This window comes from Microtus pennsylvanicus, chromosome 5 (assembly GCF_037038515.1).
Source record: "Microtus pennsylvanicus isolate mMicPen1 chromosome 5, mMicPen1.hap1, whole genome shotgun sequence".
NCBI classification, from domain to species: Eukaryota; Metazoa; Chordata; class Mammalia; order Rodentia; family Cricetidae; genus Microtus; species Microtus pennsylvanicus.
Genome location: NC_134583.1, coordinates 53,323,825 through 53,340,409, shown reverse-complemented (window position 1 = coordinate 53,340,409; position 16,585 = coordinate 53,323,825). Strand labels below are relative to the sequence as shown.

The 16,585-nt window shown below is 45.9% G+C and overlaps 1 protein-coding gene across 1 annotated transcript in view; it reads right to left on the bottom strand.

Annotated features, from left to right (window-relative positions):
• Nucleotides 1-16,585, bottom strand: part of Mical2 (microtubule associated monooxygenase, calponin and LIM domain containing 2) — a 199,170-nt gene that overhangs the window by 20,582 nt on the left and 162,003 nt on the right. The window contains exons 29-32 of the mRNA XM_075971915.1: nucleotides 16,012-16,157; nucleotides 13,661-14,948; nucleotides 4,586-4,686; nucleotides 1,278-1,358 (exon numbers count right to left, since the gene is read on the bottom strand). Of these exons, the coding sequence (XP_075828030.1) occupies nucleotides 1,278-1,358; nucleotides 4,586-4,686; nucleotides 13,661-14,948; nucleotides 16,012-16,157 (1,616 nt within the window). The remainder of the gene's footprint in view (nucleotides 1-1,277; nucleotides 1,359-4,585; nucleotides 4,687-13,660; nucleotides 14,949-16,011; nucleotides 16,158-16,585) is intronic.

Below are 16,585 nucleotides of genomic sequence, written 5' to 3'. Positions count from 1 at the left end.
GTGCAGCCCTGATCTAATGGGCCTCCTACCTGTATGAGTGGAAGGATGCTCTCCCCCCTCCCTGGTCCCTCTCCTCACACTTCAAAAAGATCCTGTGAGGATGCAATGGGAAGGTGCTGTCTCTCAGCCAGGAGCAGAGCCCTTGGCAGACGCCCAGCCTGATGCGCCTTGATCTTAGTTCTTCAGTCTCCAGGAAAGAAATACGTGTTGTTTGAGCCACCCAGGCTGTGGTCTGCGGCTATGGAAGCATGAACAGGTAAACACAGTGTTCATTCTCCAAAGGCCCACTTCCCAGCCAAGGTGCTACCACAGGCAGCGAGACATTTAGAAGGCAGGGCCTCACAGAAAGAAGCCATGTCACCATGAGTGAGTGTGCTCTTGAAGGGGATATGAAGAACTCTTCCCGCTCTCACTGCCCCTGCTTCTGGAGCCATCACGTCAACAGTTGCCTTCACCTCTGTCTATACTATCTATACTCTCTGCAGAGATAGGCCCTCCCCACAGGCTTAAAGCAGCGGGGCCAACTGACTATAGACTAGTATGACTGACCCCATAAATCCAAATAAAACTTTCCTCTTTTAAAGTTAATCATCTTAGGCATTTTGTTACTGTAGCAGAAAGCTGACGAGTACACAAGACTGCATGGCCACATCAAGGACACAGTGGTGAAAGCAATACAGTGCTATGTGGATTAATAGAGATGATTGTTCTAAGTCTGTATATACTCAAGTCCAACTGTTCTTCAAGACTGGGCTTGGAGAGGGCCAGTGTTTATGTTGTTTGCTCCATTTTGTTCATCCAGGACAGAGACTGACAGATTAGCTTGGGCAGAAACGCTTGGAGGAAATCATCAGGTTAGGAAGTACTAGGTACTTAATGCTTTCAACTAATCCTAAAACAGAATCAGACCCCAGTAGCTTTCAGTTTAGCAGAGACTCAGTCAAGGAGGTGGTGGATGAATTCTGTCCTTACTGAGGACACACCCAAGGCCACTGCTTTGTGGGAATAAGGGATTATGATGATGGCCATGCTAGCCTCACTTTGTAGGACACAAACCTGAGGCCGGAAAGGTGACTGGGATGGGAATAGTTCAACCTCCTGAGCTCCTCTCCCCAGAGCTACTGGGGATTGGGCCAGGACCTTCAGAATGGCCACAGTCTGGTTCTCACAGAAGGGAGGCAGGCCTTTCCCTGGCCCATCTCCCCAAGAACAGATTGACTCCTGAAGGATGTCCCACCCACACCCCGGGGATACCCTTCACATGTTTGCTTCCTGACCTGAGCCTTATGGAGTCTTTTCAATTCTTCTTGCTTAACCATCTGCTTCTCCAGCTTCCTTCTTCTGCTGGGTATCTTCTCCTATACAAAGCAATGGAGAAGAGAAAGCCACGACTAAGAAAAGGGATAACAAAATCTCATCATTGCCCTCTGCCCTCTCCATGCATGACTTCAAGCCACCGCTGGCCTTCTAGCATAACGACATCCAGTAGAACTTTCTACAGTGATGACAATGACCTCCATCTGTACTGTGTGAAATATGAATGCCGCTATCCACAGGTGGCACTGGAATTGAGCTGTGAATAAAAAAATTGAAGTTAAAATTTGATTTAACTTCATCATCACCGGCACCATCAGCAGCAGCATTATCTTTATTATTTTAAGACAGGGTCTCACAGTATAGCCCTTACTTGCCTGGAACTTGCTACATGGACCAGACTGTCCTTGAACTCACAGAAATCCACCTGCCTTTGCTTCCCACGTATTCCATCTCAGGGAAGGAAGCTGTTCTTCTAGGATTTTTAGAATCCTAAAGATCCTCGGGAGGAAACCTTGGCTTTTATATCTCAGCACAGTCTCATCTTTGTTCCTGGAGAAGACCCCCAGGTGACTGCTTGGGTTCTGGCTTTAGCATGGGGACCCTCTAGTAATAAATGAGGATCTTTGGAGAAAATCTGGACCAGGGTGAGGTGCTTCCTGCCCTGAGATGATCTCTCTAGCTCACCTGGAGACCTGGCATGAGCCAGGTTGTAAATCCTAGAATTTGGAGAGTGTCATGGGTCAGACAATGAATGAGCTAATTCCTTCATGATGTCTCTTTTATGTCTCAGACTGAAGGTCTCCACAAATATGGACAGCAAAAGTCAGAAAGACAACCTGCCCAAATTGACACAATTAGTAACGGACGCAGGTGATCATCCTCAGTATGCATATTTTCCCACAGGCCTTTTCTTTTGCCAGGTGATAGACAGTCAAGGACCCCTGCTCTGTGGTAGGGCCTATAGGAGCGTCGTTTTCTTCTAAATGGAGACTATTGAATACAAATTCTGTATTCTGGTTAGTTTTTTCTTCTTCTTCTTTTTTTTTTTTTGTCAGCTTGACAGAAGCTGGGCCATCTGGAAAGAAGGGACATCAGTTGAGGAAATGCCCTATAGGCAAGTCTGTAGGACATCTTCTTGATTGATGATTGATATGGGATAGGGCCTGGTTAGAAGTGGGTAGTGCCACTCCTGAGTAGTTGGTCCAGGCTAATCAGGCCACGGAGAGCAAGACAGTAAGCCGCATTCCTCCGCAGCCTCTGCATCAGTTCCTACCTCCAGGTTGCTGCCTTTAGCCCTTGTCCTGACTTCCCTTCGTGATGCACTGTAAGCTATATGATGAAATAGACCCTTTCTTTCCCTAGTTGTTTTTGGTCATGGTGTTCATCACAGCAATAGAAAGCAAATGAGGACATCTGGAGAACGGTAGACCACAACAGTGCCACGCAATCTCCCCGAAGCATAGTTCTCCCCACAGGGCTCAGAGTGCAGCTCAGTGGCAGAGTGCTTGCGGAGCATGTGTGAGGTCTTGGGTTTGATCCTCAATGCACACACACGCGCGTATACACACACACACACACACACACACATTCTCTCTCTCTCTCTTCTTTCAAGTCAGTAGACCAGAGCCCAAGGTTGGAGATAAAAGGGAATTTGTTATCTTCTATTTAAACCATATTCTAGCAAAGCTCAGGAATCCCTACACATGGGCTCTTCATTCTGTTCACAGCAATGGTGCTGTTGTAGCGAGTGGAGGAGAGATGCTAAGGGCTGGCCAAGAGAAGAGCCAGTGCAGGAGGAGGGAAGGACCAAGGCTCAGCTGCCACAAGTCCCCTGCCTCAAGCATCCTGCCTCCAGCTTCCTGTGCAGAGGTTCATCTGAGCAGGCTCTGTTGTGACCCTTGGGTGGGACACACCTGAATGCACCCAAAGAAACAGAGAACCCCGAGGCCAAAGCCCTTCCTTCCCACTTGAAGGCTTCCTGGAGGAGTGGGGCCCCATTAGGAGGAGGTAGCATATGTATGCTTCATCACCTGGTACTCTCAAGTAACCACTAGCCGTGTGCTAGGCCAGCAAGATGGCAAGGAGCTGGTGGTGAGGTTTATTTGGGATATTATGGTCTTGCTACTTCCACACGCCCATGCTAACCTATTATTTCTCTATGAGGGTTAAGAAGATGGAGTCTGGGATCTGTCTCATTTGAGTGGAGAATTAACTTAGGGTTATTTGAGAGGATGGGGGCCAATAAGAAGCCCCCAGAAATCAATGTAATACAATTTACATAACAATTCATTTCTGGTGAGGATTGAAGTAACTAAAGCAGCCCGCAATTTAAAAACAGAAAGATTCCTCTCCCCTTCTCCACTGTGTGTGTGCCTTAGGGAGTTGGAATCCCCCTTTGTGACTGGAACTGAAGCCAAAGCCTCTCTTGCTAGATATGGGAAAGCCGAGTGTGAGTAAATTTGGTTCTCTTCTTCCTTCATAGCTTCTCTCTGCTCTAAAACTATAAACAGAGCCAAAGCAATGCCCAGCTCCTCCGCCTACCCCAGAGGCAAGCGAGGACCCCTCTGAGTCCTAGGAGACAAGCTTCAGTCCCATACTTTGAGAAAACAACAGTGGGCGTGGTGGCAAGCGTCTCTCTCTCTGCACATGTGACATATAGGCACATCCACAGACATGCCACGCTGTGTTTTCTCTGCATTGGCATGAGAGATTCGGTAAGTACTCTCTAGACATGAATATCCACTAAGAAAGGGGATGGTTGCCTTCCCAGTGGCATGTGGGCTCCTTCGACAGTAGGTGCCTTGGTGGATCCGTGTCTCTGCGCAACTGCATGGTTCGTTTCATAGCTCCGGTTAGAATAAACATAACATTTTCTGTGCAATCTGCCTCTAGTGCTTCTTAAATGAAGTTGTGCCTCCCTTGGGGACATACACATCTGCTTGTTGAAGTTTTTCAAGGGTTTGGTTATTGGACCGCATATCAAACCCACTTTAAGCACGGCACTCGCCAAATGGTTTCAAGTCAGTATGTCTTCTTTTTTCCCTTCCCCCATTTGAGACTCTGAGGTTTTCTTGCTTGGTGTATTTTTTTTTTCAAAAGAAGACAAATCTTGGGGTGTTCCAGATAAAAAGAAGGGTGATTATCAGCTGCAATGTGGCTTTATCCTCCTGAGGATCCTTGCAGCTGGAGCCCACATTGGCTCTGAAGCCTGGATGGGAAATGAGCCCTAGCCAGCCAAGACATTGTAGGGTGTTCCACGTGATGTTACCTTTAGCAGTGAGGAAGACTGGGAGCCAGCATCTTCCTCTGCAGAGGAGGAGGTGGGAGACGAGGGAGAAGAGGTGGCCTCTATCACTGGAGCTCCAAGGCCTGAAACGAGAACCGGAGAACTCACCAAACTGTGGGCTGTTTTTCCTGCTTCGCGCCTCACGGCCGCCACCTCTCTCCTCCCTCACCCTGTTTGCTTCCTTCTGCCCACCCCTCACTGCACCTGCCAGGAGCTTGGGAAAGTGGTACCTCAGGGCCCCTGAAAAGTTGGCCCTCCACCTTAATTACATTTCTGGATCCCTGCCAAGAGCTCTGCGGCTCGCCTCTCACATACAAAACAAAACAAAACAAAACAAGGTATTATGCGGAAATCAAGGAAGTCCTTAAACACCCTTCGCAGGGCAGGATCCTTGCTTACAATGCTTTTGGATCAAAAAAATCTATTATGAAAATGCATATCTGAAGTTAGCTGAGTTACCTAAATGCGCGGGTAAGGTTCGTTCTGCAGAGTAATTGAATGCAAAAAAAAAAAAAAAAAAAGTCAGAGCCAGCTCTTAAACAAATCGCCCTTCTGCGGCTCGCAGCATCTGGCACCCATTTTTACTACACGACATCTGCTCAGTGTAAAAGAGCTGGCGTCAGAATGTCTGGTCATAGAAAAAAAAATCCCAAATGTAATCAGAAGCAAAAGGACTGTAAGCCTAAGGATTTTATCACATAGCCTCATGCAACATAAATATTTCATTAATTATGGCTAAACAAATGCCACTTTTATTTTCCCAACTTGCAGATATTATCACATCATGGAAGGGATGATTCAAATGCCAGGGAAAAAAAAGCAGTTGAAGATAGGGATGGCCCAACAAAGCAGGGCCCATGGGGGAGCGAAAGCTGAGGAGCCATGCCAAACTCCAAACATGAACTGGACGGCTGAGGACGGTAATAATGCCCATGTTGACCAAACACCTTTCTGTGATCTGGCTGAGGACCAGGTGTGATCGGGCTTCCAGGTACTCCATGAGACTTTCATCTTTTCCAGCAAGAACATCTGCCCCTGCACACACACCTGATGGAGTCTATGATGCCAATACCAGGATTAACCCATGTTGGTCACTACACTACAGGACCAGTAGAACTTAGCGACGGCAAATGGACTCGACAGTGGCAGCTTGGGTCTGCACAGAACGATGGAGTGGGTGGAGAGAAAGGAGAGAAGTAATTCCAAGTCAGCTAACATCCTCTCCAGCCTCCCTATAATTTTCAACTATTCACCCCAGTGGGAGCAGCCAAGTGTTACAAAATAAGGGTAATTTTAACCTCCAGCAACACATTTACATACGCTCTTATTCAGAGCAAAATAATACAAAACATGCATATAACAACCCAGCCTCTCTGGGGAGAGAGTTTGCTGTTTTCCACTTTAATTTGCCAGATGGGAAAGCTCAGGTAAAGACAGAATCAGAGAGTGGCATCGTCCTAGGAGCAGGCTGTGTTCTCCTTGGGCAGAAATTGCATCCTGCTTCAGCCACTAAATCGCCACAGAGGGATCCAGCCACTGAGCACTGAGTCTCGAAGCGAGAGGAGCCGACTGTATGCTCTTGAGTTCTACTGTCATGATCCCTGCACGCAGAATCACTGTGGAAGAGCAAACCCAATCAAAGGCCTTGGTGGTATCTGGTACACGGGGGTAGCTGTTGGCAATGTTTATTTAGACTAGTTTTATTTACTACTTTTCTCATTGCTGTAACCAAGTATCTGAAATGGAGCAACTTCAGGACTGGGGTTGTAGCTCAGCATGCCAGAGGCTCTGAGTTAGATTCCCAGCCCTGCTCTTGGGAGAAGAAGGCAGGAGGAAAGGAAGTTCAAGGTCATCTTTGGTTACTACAGAGTTTGAAGCCAGCCTGAGCTAGAGACTGTCTCAAAAAGAAGGCAATTTGAGGTAAGAAGGCTCATGGTTTGAGGATACAGTCCATCATGGAAGGAAGGGGTGGTGGAAGGCTGCTCGCTCCCCTCTGGGTACCGGGGAGCAAAGAGAGATGAATGTTGCACACACTCCTCTCGATTCCCTTTTCAGTCTGCTGGATCAGCCCATGGGATGGCGCTGCCCACGTTCAGGATGGGTCTGATAGGTCTTCACTCCTCAGCTAATCCTCTCTAAAAGCATCCTTGCAGACGACCCAAAGGTGTGTCTGTCTCCTCGGTGGCTCTGTGCCCAGTCAACTTGACAACTGACATTCACATCCCAACTGTCTTCACCATCGTCATTGTTATCATTGACTCAATTAACAGCACTTTCTTCTAGAACTGCCTGATTGACTTTTATGTACAATAGAAGTACAGATGTAAGGTTGAAACTTTTTCTAATTAAAAAAAAATTCTGTAGAGTTTCATTTGGAAATGGGAGTGAAACGGCTTCTAAGCAGTAGGAAGGCTGAGCCTCTCTTCCCATAAGAGGAGACCAGCCTTTCCTCTCCTCCCATCAAGGGATGCCAACCATTCTGAAGGTCACTAGTCACTTGCAATCTTGAAGGACTTTGCTTCCCCACACCATGTCAGAGTGCCTGATTTTGGAGCTGACTTCTCACCAGAATGCAGTAGAACTCAGGACACAATATACAAAGCATCTTTTCCCAGATAGTAGCCAACAGGCAGTACAGAGAGATATAAGAGATAAGAGCAGAAACCCACACAGTCCTACGGCCACAGATGCTTCTGCCCTGAGGTCCTTTGCTGACCACAGCACAGGCAGGAAAAAACCCTAACAGGTTAAAGTAGACTCACTGAATTGAAAGGCAGTTCAGAGTTTGGCCAAGCATGGCAGCAGTAATGTGTAGGATGGAGCTCTGGAGAGGAGTGTCACAAAAGACAGAGAGAGAGAGAGAGAGAAACAGAGAGAGAGACACACAGAGAGACAGAGACAGGCAGACACACACACACACACACAGAGAGAGAGAGAGAGAGAGAGAGAGAGAGAAATTTAGAAATTAGCATAGAAGTTCATGTCTATCTACTGCTTAACAGGAATCCAAAGATGTATAAACAAAGCTACCTGGCTGGGCACATAACTGCAGAGAAGTTGCAGGCTCAACATTCTACTGATTTTACAGCGTTTTTAGTCTTCCTGATGCTGCAACCCTTCAATACAGCTCCTCATGTGGTGACCCCAACAATAAAATTATTTTCATTGTTACTTCATCACTGTAGCTTTGCTACTGTTATAAATTAATGTAAATATTTTGGGAGATAGAGGTTTGCCAAAGGGGTCACAACCCACAGGTTGAGAACCTCTAACGTTTTCTTGGGTGGGAGATGTTCAGATTGTCCCTAGTCAGAGACACCTGGGGCATTATAGCGGTCACAGGAAACTTTTACTTTATTAACAGGGGTAGATTAGTGCTAGAGCAATGTTTATCACAGACACGACACACCTAGCAAGCATGAAGACAAGTCATGGAAGGAACAGAGCGACCTTAACATTATTCTACTGCCTATTAAACATTCTTTATTCCCCCATTTAACAATAAAAAATAAAACTCAACCATTTTTCTACATAAACTCTATTAGTTGGTAAACTGACACACATACACACACGATTAGTCAAATAAGCAAGAGAAAAATCCATCAATAAAAAACAAAAATCAGAAATGACTGATACAGTGAAATTAACAGGCAAGTATTTTAAAATATCATAAATGTGGTCAAGAAGCTAAAAGTAAGCTACTAAAACAACTTTGAGAACTAATAAATTTAATAAAGTAGTAGTCTGTAAAATTAACATTACTATGGTTGGTTAGCTCCTTCCCCCTTCCTCTTTTTCCTTTCCCTCCCCCTTCTTCCTTCTTTACTTCACCTTCTTCCCTCCTTCCCTCTTTTTCTCCCTCCCTCCCTTTTGGCTTGGGGCTGAGAATCAAACCCAGAGAATTGTACAGGCTAAATTTGAATTCTATGGCAAAGTCATACCCTGAGCTCCAGGCAGTAGCATGTCTATCTACTTACATGCAACTTTATAAAAGGAAATCACAGAAACTCACAGACATGCAGCGTCTAATAAAATGCTGGTCACTAGAACTAGCAGGTGAAGGTAGGGACTGGAGAGACGTTCACAGGATATGAAATTTCAGTTCAATAGGATCAAGATTGAGAGACCTATCCTATAGCATGGACACTGTTAGCACTAGAATATAAAATGTCTGCCAGAGGCCCATGTGTTTGAACAGTTGATTTGAAGGTCCTTCGGAGCCTCTAGGAGGTGGAGCCTACCTGGATGAAGAAGGTCACTGCGGGATGGGCTTTGAATGCTACTGTGCACTGTTTCTGACTCAGTTTCTCTGCTTCTTGACTGTTGATATGACAAAAACATCAGCCTCAGCTCTCACCACTCATGTGTTCCCTGCTACGAGACAGCGCAGTGAGTAAAGCAAGCACGGGGGCTGGAGTTCGTATCCCCAGAACTACATAAAGTCAGATATACATCTGCAATCTCAGTGTCCCACTGCAAGATGGCAGCAGAAGCAAGAGAATCCTGGGAGGCTTGAAGGCCAGCTAGTCTGGAGTAGGCAGAAATCCTGGGGCAAGAGGGATGATTCAGCAATCCTGGGGCTGGAGAGATGATGACTCAGCAATCCTGGGGCTAGAGAGATGATGACTCAGCAATCCTGGGGCTAGAGAGATGATGACTCAGCAATCCTGGGGCTGGAGGGATAACTCAGCAATCCTGGGGCTGGAGGGATGACTCAGCAATCCTGGGGCTGGAGGGATGACTCAGCAATCCTGGGGCTAGAGAGATGATGACTCAGCAATCCTGGGGCTGGAGGGATAACTCAGCAATCCTGGGGCTGGAGGGATGTCTCAGCAATCCTGGGGCTGGAGGGATGACTCAGCAGTTAAGAGCACAAGCTGCTCTTGCAAATGACCTGGGTTCGATTCCCAACACCCACATAGCAGCTCACAACTGTCTAAAACTCCAGTTCCAGAGGATCTTACACCCTCTTTGGGCACTGTGTGGAGTTGGTCCACAGACATACATGCAACCAAAATACTCACACCTATCAAATAAAATTAAAATCTCAAAACAGTGACCCCATCTTAAATAAGGTAGAAAGTGAGGACCCACCCCCAAAGTTGTTCCACTTGTGTGCCATGACACTCACAGGCCCATATTCACAGACATACTCATACATATCACACACGTGTATGCACATGCACATACACATAGAAATGAGTATATTAAAAAGTAAAGAAATACATATTTTCATATGTGTGTGTATATACATATGAATGTATATATATGACCCAGAAGACCCAAAATGTTGTGGAACTGAAACAATATAAAAACAATTGAAAAAACTATAGTTGGTGGTGTTCACTCTCATCTATTAGTAGTTGATAAAATAATGAAACTGTTATGATTTTTCAAAAATGTTGCAAGATCCCCAGTGACAGTAGGCAGCAGAAATGCTGTAGGTCCCCAAATGGTGGTAGTGGGCCATGTGGCAGCAGGCAGTGGGCCCTGGGAGCAGCCAGTCCCAGGCAGAGATGGCTGCTGGCCCCTGAGTGGTGGCTGGTCCCAGCGAGCCCGGGGGTATGAGCAGGCGATGGGTAGAAGGCACATGGACAGACACGTCGTACAGAATAGAATTGGATATTTATTACTTAGAGGAGGGGGGAGGAGAAGAGGACAGAGAGAGAGAGAAGAGGGGGAGTGAAGAAGTGGGGAGAGAGGCAGAAGCGAAGCTGCCTCTCCAAGAGGAAGACGGAAAAGAGAGTAAGCTCAGGCCAGAAGTTAAAGATCAGCCTGCCTCAGCGGATGGGGGAGGGAGTGGGTGTGGCTTGTCTCTTAAAGAGACAACAATCATAACACAAACAAATGTAGGAGTTCTTACTATGAGCATCATTGAATAACTGCAACACACTTTGCATTATGGACCCTTTCCAATAAAATTCAGTAGAACAAAAACAATCTCCCTCTCCATGGTGTATAAAGACTATGTTGTCTATTTATTCATCTGTTTGTTTTTGTTGTTTTGGTGTGTGTGTGTGTGTGTGTGTGTGTGTGTGTGTGTGTGTGTGTGTATTTTACCCCATTGCTTTGGTTTTGAGACAGGGTCTCAGTGTAGCCCAAGTTTGCCTCAGCCTCTCAGTTCTCCAGCCGAAGTGCAAAGACTGCAGACATTTGCCACCACACTGGGGTCTCCGTCTACGATGGACACTTAGGCTGAGTCTGTAACTTGGCTGTTCTGAAAAGTATGTGGTGTACATGGGTGTGTCAGGATACTGTGTGCTGACCTTGATTTTTTTTTTTAGGTGTGTAAGTGTGGCACGCCTGGGTCTTATGGCAGCTCCAGTTCCAGTGTTCAAGGGACCTCACACCAAGTTTTACACAGTAGTTGAACTAATGTATACTCCTGTTAATAGTACAGCAGGGTCTCTCACCTTTGTCCCATCCCCATCCTCATTGGTCAGTATTTGTTGTTTCATTGGTGGCCTTGATGACTGCCCTTCTGACTAGGGTGAGATGATTTGTGGTTCCCTGATGGCTAAATATATTGAATATTTTATGCATTTATTGGACATTTATCCTTCTACTATCCAGTTTATTTGCCCATTTATTGGTTAGATTATTTGTTGTTTAGGTGATGTGGAATTCCCCTCTGTACGTTGTGAATACCCCTGGTAAATAGAGAAGCTGATTTAGATCTATAGCAGGGCAGAACAGAGATAGGCAGGGAAAACTAAACTGAATGCTGTGAAAAAGAAGGCAGAGTCAGTGAGAAGCCATGTAGCCTCATTGGAGACAGACGCCAGAACTTTAACCGGTAAGCCACAGGCTCGTGGTGATACACAGATTAATGGAGATGGGTTAATTTAAGTTATGAGGTTATCCAGAAATACACTTAAGCTATTGGCCAAACAGTATTACAAATAATACGATTCCTGTGTGTTATTTCGGGACTGAGCAGCCGGGAACAAACAAGTGGCCTTCTTACAACATTTGGGTGTTTAACTTTGGGCCTTAAAGAGTGCATATGAATAATCAGATGAATAGTTGGCAAAGATTTCCCCTAGTTCTTTGGAATGCCTTTTCAACCTGTTAACAGGGCTTTTTGCTATGCTTTCTAATCAGATGGATACAATCATATTTATGGAAATGGATTGAGTTTGCAGCTATTTTTTTCTTTGTTGATTTTTTTTATATCAAGTCTCACTATGTAGCCCAGGCTGACCTCAAACTCACATTCTTTGCTCTAGACTTATGAGTATTAGAATTACAGGCATGCACTGTCACACCCAGCCATACGTCTTTTAGTTTTAAAGTAGACAAATGTACTATCTATCTATTATGCATCTATTATATGGGGCTGGAGAGAAGGCCCAGTTAGGAACATCTGTTGCTCTTGCAGAGGATCCAGGTTTGATTCAAGCACCCATACAATGGCTCACAACCATCTGTAATTCCAGTCCCACGAGACCAAATATAGTCTTCTGGCTTCTATTGGCACCAAGCATGCACATGGTATACAGATATACACGTACGCAAATATGCATATATATAAAATAAAAAGTGAATAAATCTAAAAACATACACACATATATATAACAAATGAAATTCCATGGTGATTTTAAAAGAATACGTATATCTCAACTTACCAATGCTCATTCCAAACTTAGCTGCTAATAAGTTCTTTTGTTAATCTATACAGATATTTGATTAGGGTGCAAAGATAAATAATTCCTTGAAAGCTGATTATTCCTTAAAATTTTAAAAAAATTAAAAGGTAAAATTATCAGAATTTCTGAAAACTGGAAATAATAGGATCACAATTCATTTAAAGTGGTTAAGCGAACATTCAGCGACAAAAGAATTTGTCTGGGGAGACAGTTCGGTGGATGGGGATGCTGCTTGCTGTGCAGTGTGACACCTGAGTTAAAATCCCATGTAAAAAGCTGCGCACGGCTGCACCACTTCTGCAATCCCAGCATTGTAGGGGCATAGACAGGGGGATCATGGGGGCTTTCATGCTGCCAGCATAATTCCAGGTTCAGCGAGAGACACTGTCTTAAAGGGAATAGAAAGTCAAGGAAGAATTGATCAGAACACCCAGCAACCCTCTCTCACCTAGAGTGCACATGCATGCACACATCCACACACATGCAGATATACCACACTTTCACAAATAAAAAAAGCTATCACGTATGCATTTACACTATCCTTAAAGAAATACACTAAATGTTTGGAGAGGCGCAGAAACAATAACATGTTCTGTTTTTTGCTAGGTATTTCCGTACTGTTTGATTACTCTGACTCTTCGATATATTAATTAAATAATTAGCAACAACCAGGTTTAAATATAAAAAGTCTCTATTTTCATCGGTAATCAAACATACAGAAAAGCGGTTAGCAATTCCAGGGAAAGAAAAAGGTACATGTATGTAAAAATGTCCCACCAACACCATCCATACATTATGTGTGTGTAAACATACATATATATTACATATATACTTATAAGTTAAACAATCAAACAATGGTTCATTAAATAACAATATTGCTACAAGATAGAACATTCTTTTAAGTCACATTTATATAGGTTCTGTGGCTATTTATATAATACCTAGAATATAAAGTTGATTTTTAAAAAATATACAATTGTATATACATCTCAGTAAAAATATTAATATAGTTACAGAAAAAAGGAAAGTAGTGGGATTATTGTTAATTTAACTTTCTATAACATAATTTCAGTTTTTTAGGGTTTTTCTTACAAAACTTTCAAGTTTCCTTAGATTTCTTTTTCAGGTAGTACACACATTTCTTTGTGCACTGAGGGAGGGAAGCGCACATGTGGAGACCACAGGACAATTTGGGAGACTGGTTCTCTCTTTCCACCATGTGGGTCCTGAGCCTGACAGCAAAAGCCTGTAAAGCCTGGAGCCATCCCGTCAGTCCCCGCGTTCCCCACTTTCGTCAGAATGAACTGGAGAAGGAAATCAAAGTGCACAGTGCCTGTTTGTGACTCTGGGGAGACCACTAACTGCCCAGCACGGAACTCTAAACGGGACTACTAAGAAAGCCACTTACGTGCATCCTGCCCTGTAGAAGGAAGATGCGCCACCTGCCTCAGCGAGGTGCTGCCAAAAGGCTCTACCAGCTTCTCCAAGGATGGGACTCTGTTCCCGGGTGGCCCCTTCTCCTTGGGGCTGCTAAAGAAATCCCCAATGTCTTTTCTTTGCTTGCATTCCTGGAGAAAACTCTCAAAGGATTTATCTTTGAGGCCAAGGGAGGAAATACGTGAGGCTCGTTTCTTTGGAACGTGGGTGGCATCCTGCAAACTCACTTTCTCCAGGAGGGTGGGGACATCCTCAATCTTGCCGTGGGGTGGTGGGGATGTGGTTGCAGAGAACGTCTTGGATGGACGAGTGGGCAAACTCCGGGAGCGGAGGATAGGGTCAGGAAGGCTAAGGTCTGAGGCCGGGGTAGCCTTAGAAGTTGGAGAAGCCAGAGAGAAGAAGGCTGAAGCCCTCTTGGCCATGTGTCTCACTGGAGACTGCTGGTCTTTATCTTTATTGGAGCTGGGTTTCCGAAAACTAAAGGAGCGGGTGAAGCCATGTGGTTGGCCCCGAGGCAAGGTATTTGACTCTGGCTTAGGGCCCGTCTTCTTTCCACCTTCAGAACTGAGGTGCAGAGACTTTCGGATGGCATTTGCTATGTACTTCAGGGGAGACTTGGGCGGAGGCTGTTCTCGCTCCCGAGGCGACTTGCCAGCTGGGGTGCATATTTCCTCCTGGACCCCTGTCTGGGATTGCAGCTTCTCTTTCACTGCCTGAGGGAGGGTAGAGGAGCTGAATGGTTTCGGGGTATGACCTCTTCCATTTTCAGCTCTTTCTTGGGAGAGTTGCTCCCCAGCCCTGTGCTCAGGGGTGGGCTCATTCCAGTCTAGTAACTTGTTCTTCTGCTCCTGTGTGAGGGTTATTTTCTTCAAACCCAGCTTCTTTTCTGCAGACAGCCCTGGGCCACCTGGCTGTTCCCTCCTGGGTCCCTCACTCACTTCTCTTGGGTTCCTTGCAGTCCCAAGAGTTAGGTTTTGATTGGACAAACACTGATCTTTCCCTGCGATGGGGTTCATGCTTTTGGTGCTCCTGGGAGGAGCCCAGGTTTCCTGGCAGTCCTCTGAAGCCGTCTTGCCAGGGCTGCTGAGGTCGTCTCCACCAGTGCGCACCAGGCCTGCGCTCTCCAGCACGGGACTATGAGGCAGATAGAGAGGAATTTCCTTCGAGATCCCTTGAGCCCTGGCGCGTCTCAGGTAGAGTGGAGTGGGGCTAAAATCACCTCTGGAGACAGGCAGGGAGTGGAGGTCATAAGCTGGCACCTACAGGGGATGGGCATAAATACCTGTTATTTACAGTTCCTAGTGCTTATTTTCCTGGGGAAGGTGAATGTCGATACACATGTCACTTCCTTTCTTTCTCTCACACCCAGATGCCCAAGGTAGGAAGGAGGTATCAGAGAGGTTGGTCTTTGTCCCAAGTGACTATTAGGAACTTGCTGACATCTACCTGCAGTCTCTATGCTCCAATCAATAAAGGCTCTAGAACACGTGGAGAAAAAGCCAGACCAGAAAGGCCCAGCATGGCTGCTGCTCTCGACAAGAAGACATTGCCTTTACTAAGGGGACCTTCTTCCTATAGCTATGCTTTGCTGACATCCAAGAAGTCAAGTTTCTCCAACCATGGATCACAGGCTCTCAAGGTAAAAAGCAAGAGTTATCCTTCTGAGCCAAAGCGTTGGTAGTGAAGGATGGCCTTTGGGACTTTCTGAGGACCCTCCTAAATGTCACCTTGCACCATTGTAAAATCAAAGTTTCTAGCACATGGGCACTTGGAAGAACATAAGCGGATGCTTCAGAGAGTAGCTATGCCCTGTCAAGAGTCCTGGTGCCTGAGGGCAAGCCACAGGCCACAGGTCAGAGGACTTCAAAAGGGTGCATGCTTTTTCTGTCTTGAGGGCTCTCCCGAGTATAGCATAATCCTAGCAGGTTACAGAGACTATATATTGGACCCGGAAAGAAAGTCCAGCCATCCATTTCAGTGGTGGTGCTTTCTGATCTAGACAGATATTGCTCTCAGGGTCCTTGGATGCTACTGAGAGCACCCTTATTTCTGGGCCCATCACCTTTCGGCTGTCTTCCCTGCGTGAACTTCCTCAGGAGTGTATGTACTATATCCATCTCCCTCACATGCTGACGGGGGTGGCTGTGCTCATGAGGGTGGCCCAAGAGGGGCATAATGGGTTTTTATGAAAGACACATATAGAGTGTCCTGGCTTTGCACTTGGGAGGGACCTGTGAGCACTGAGAATCCAGAATTAAGTGTGGCAGTAGTGAGGAGAGTCGGCATGCCCATCTCTTGGGCAGGGCCCCCGAGAGCACTTACCTGAGGAGAGGAGGAATTATCTGAAGTGCGCTCAGGTACACTAATTGAAGAAAAGGAAGACGGCAGGGAAGATGAAGAAGATAAAGACGAAGGAGGAAGAGACTCTTTGGGAGGCAGTGATGCTCTTCTGGTCATGGGTGTTGAATCTATCGAGGGAAGAACATGCTCCATCATTGCCTTGCTTTTAGCATAAAGAGAGAAGACTGTGGGGGATCCTCAGGTTTAGGAAGGAGGGTTCTGGGGATGGAGTCAGAGGAAGGTCCCTAGTGCCCATAGCTCGGGACTTAGCAGCAGAGCCCTGAAGGAGAAGTTCCACGAGTCAGTGTTTCCGACTTCTGTAGGACTGTTCCTGGGAGATGCGAGCCCAGCCCACAGAATGCTTTTGGGAGATGGACAATTACTGCCTGTGTTTCCCTGAAGTCATGGTGGTCAGGAGCTGGGACTACCCTAAATCTCTCTGTCGATACACCATTTGAGGTTTCTTTCCACAAGATGTCAGACCATTAGTTGTGGGCACGAACAGGATAGATGCTTAGTCCTAATGAAATGGGTTCTCCCTCTCCTGTGTGTGCCG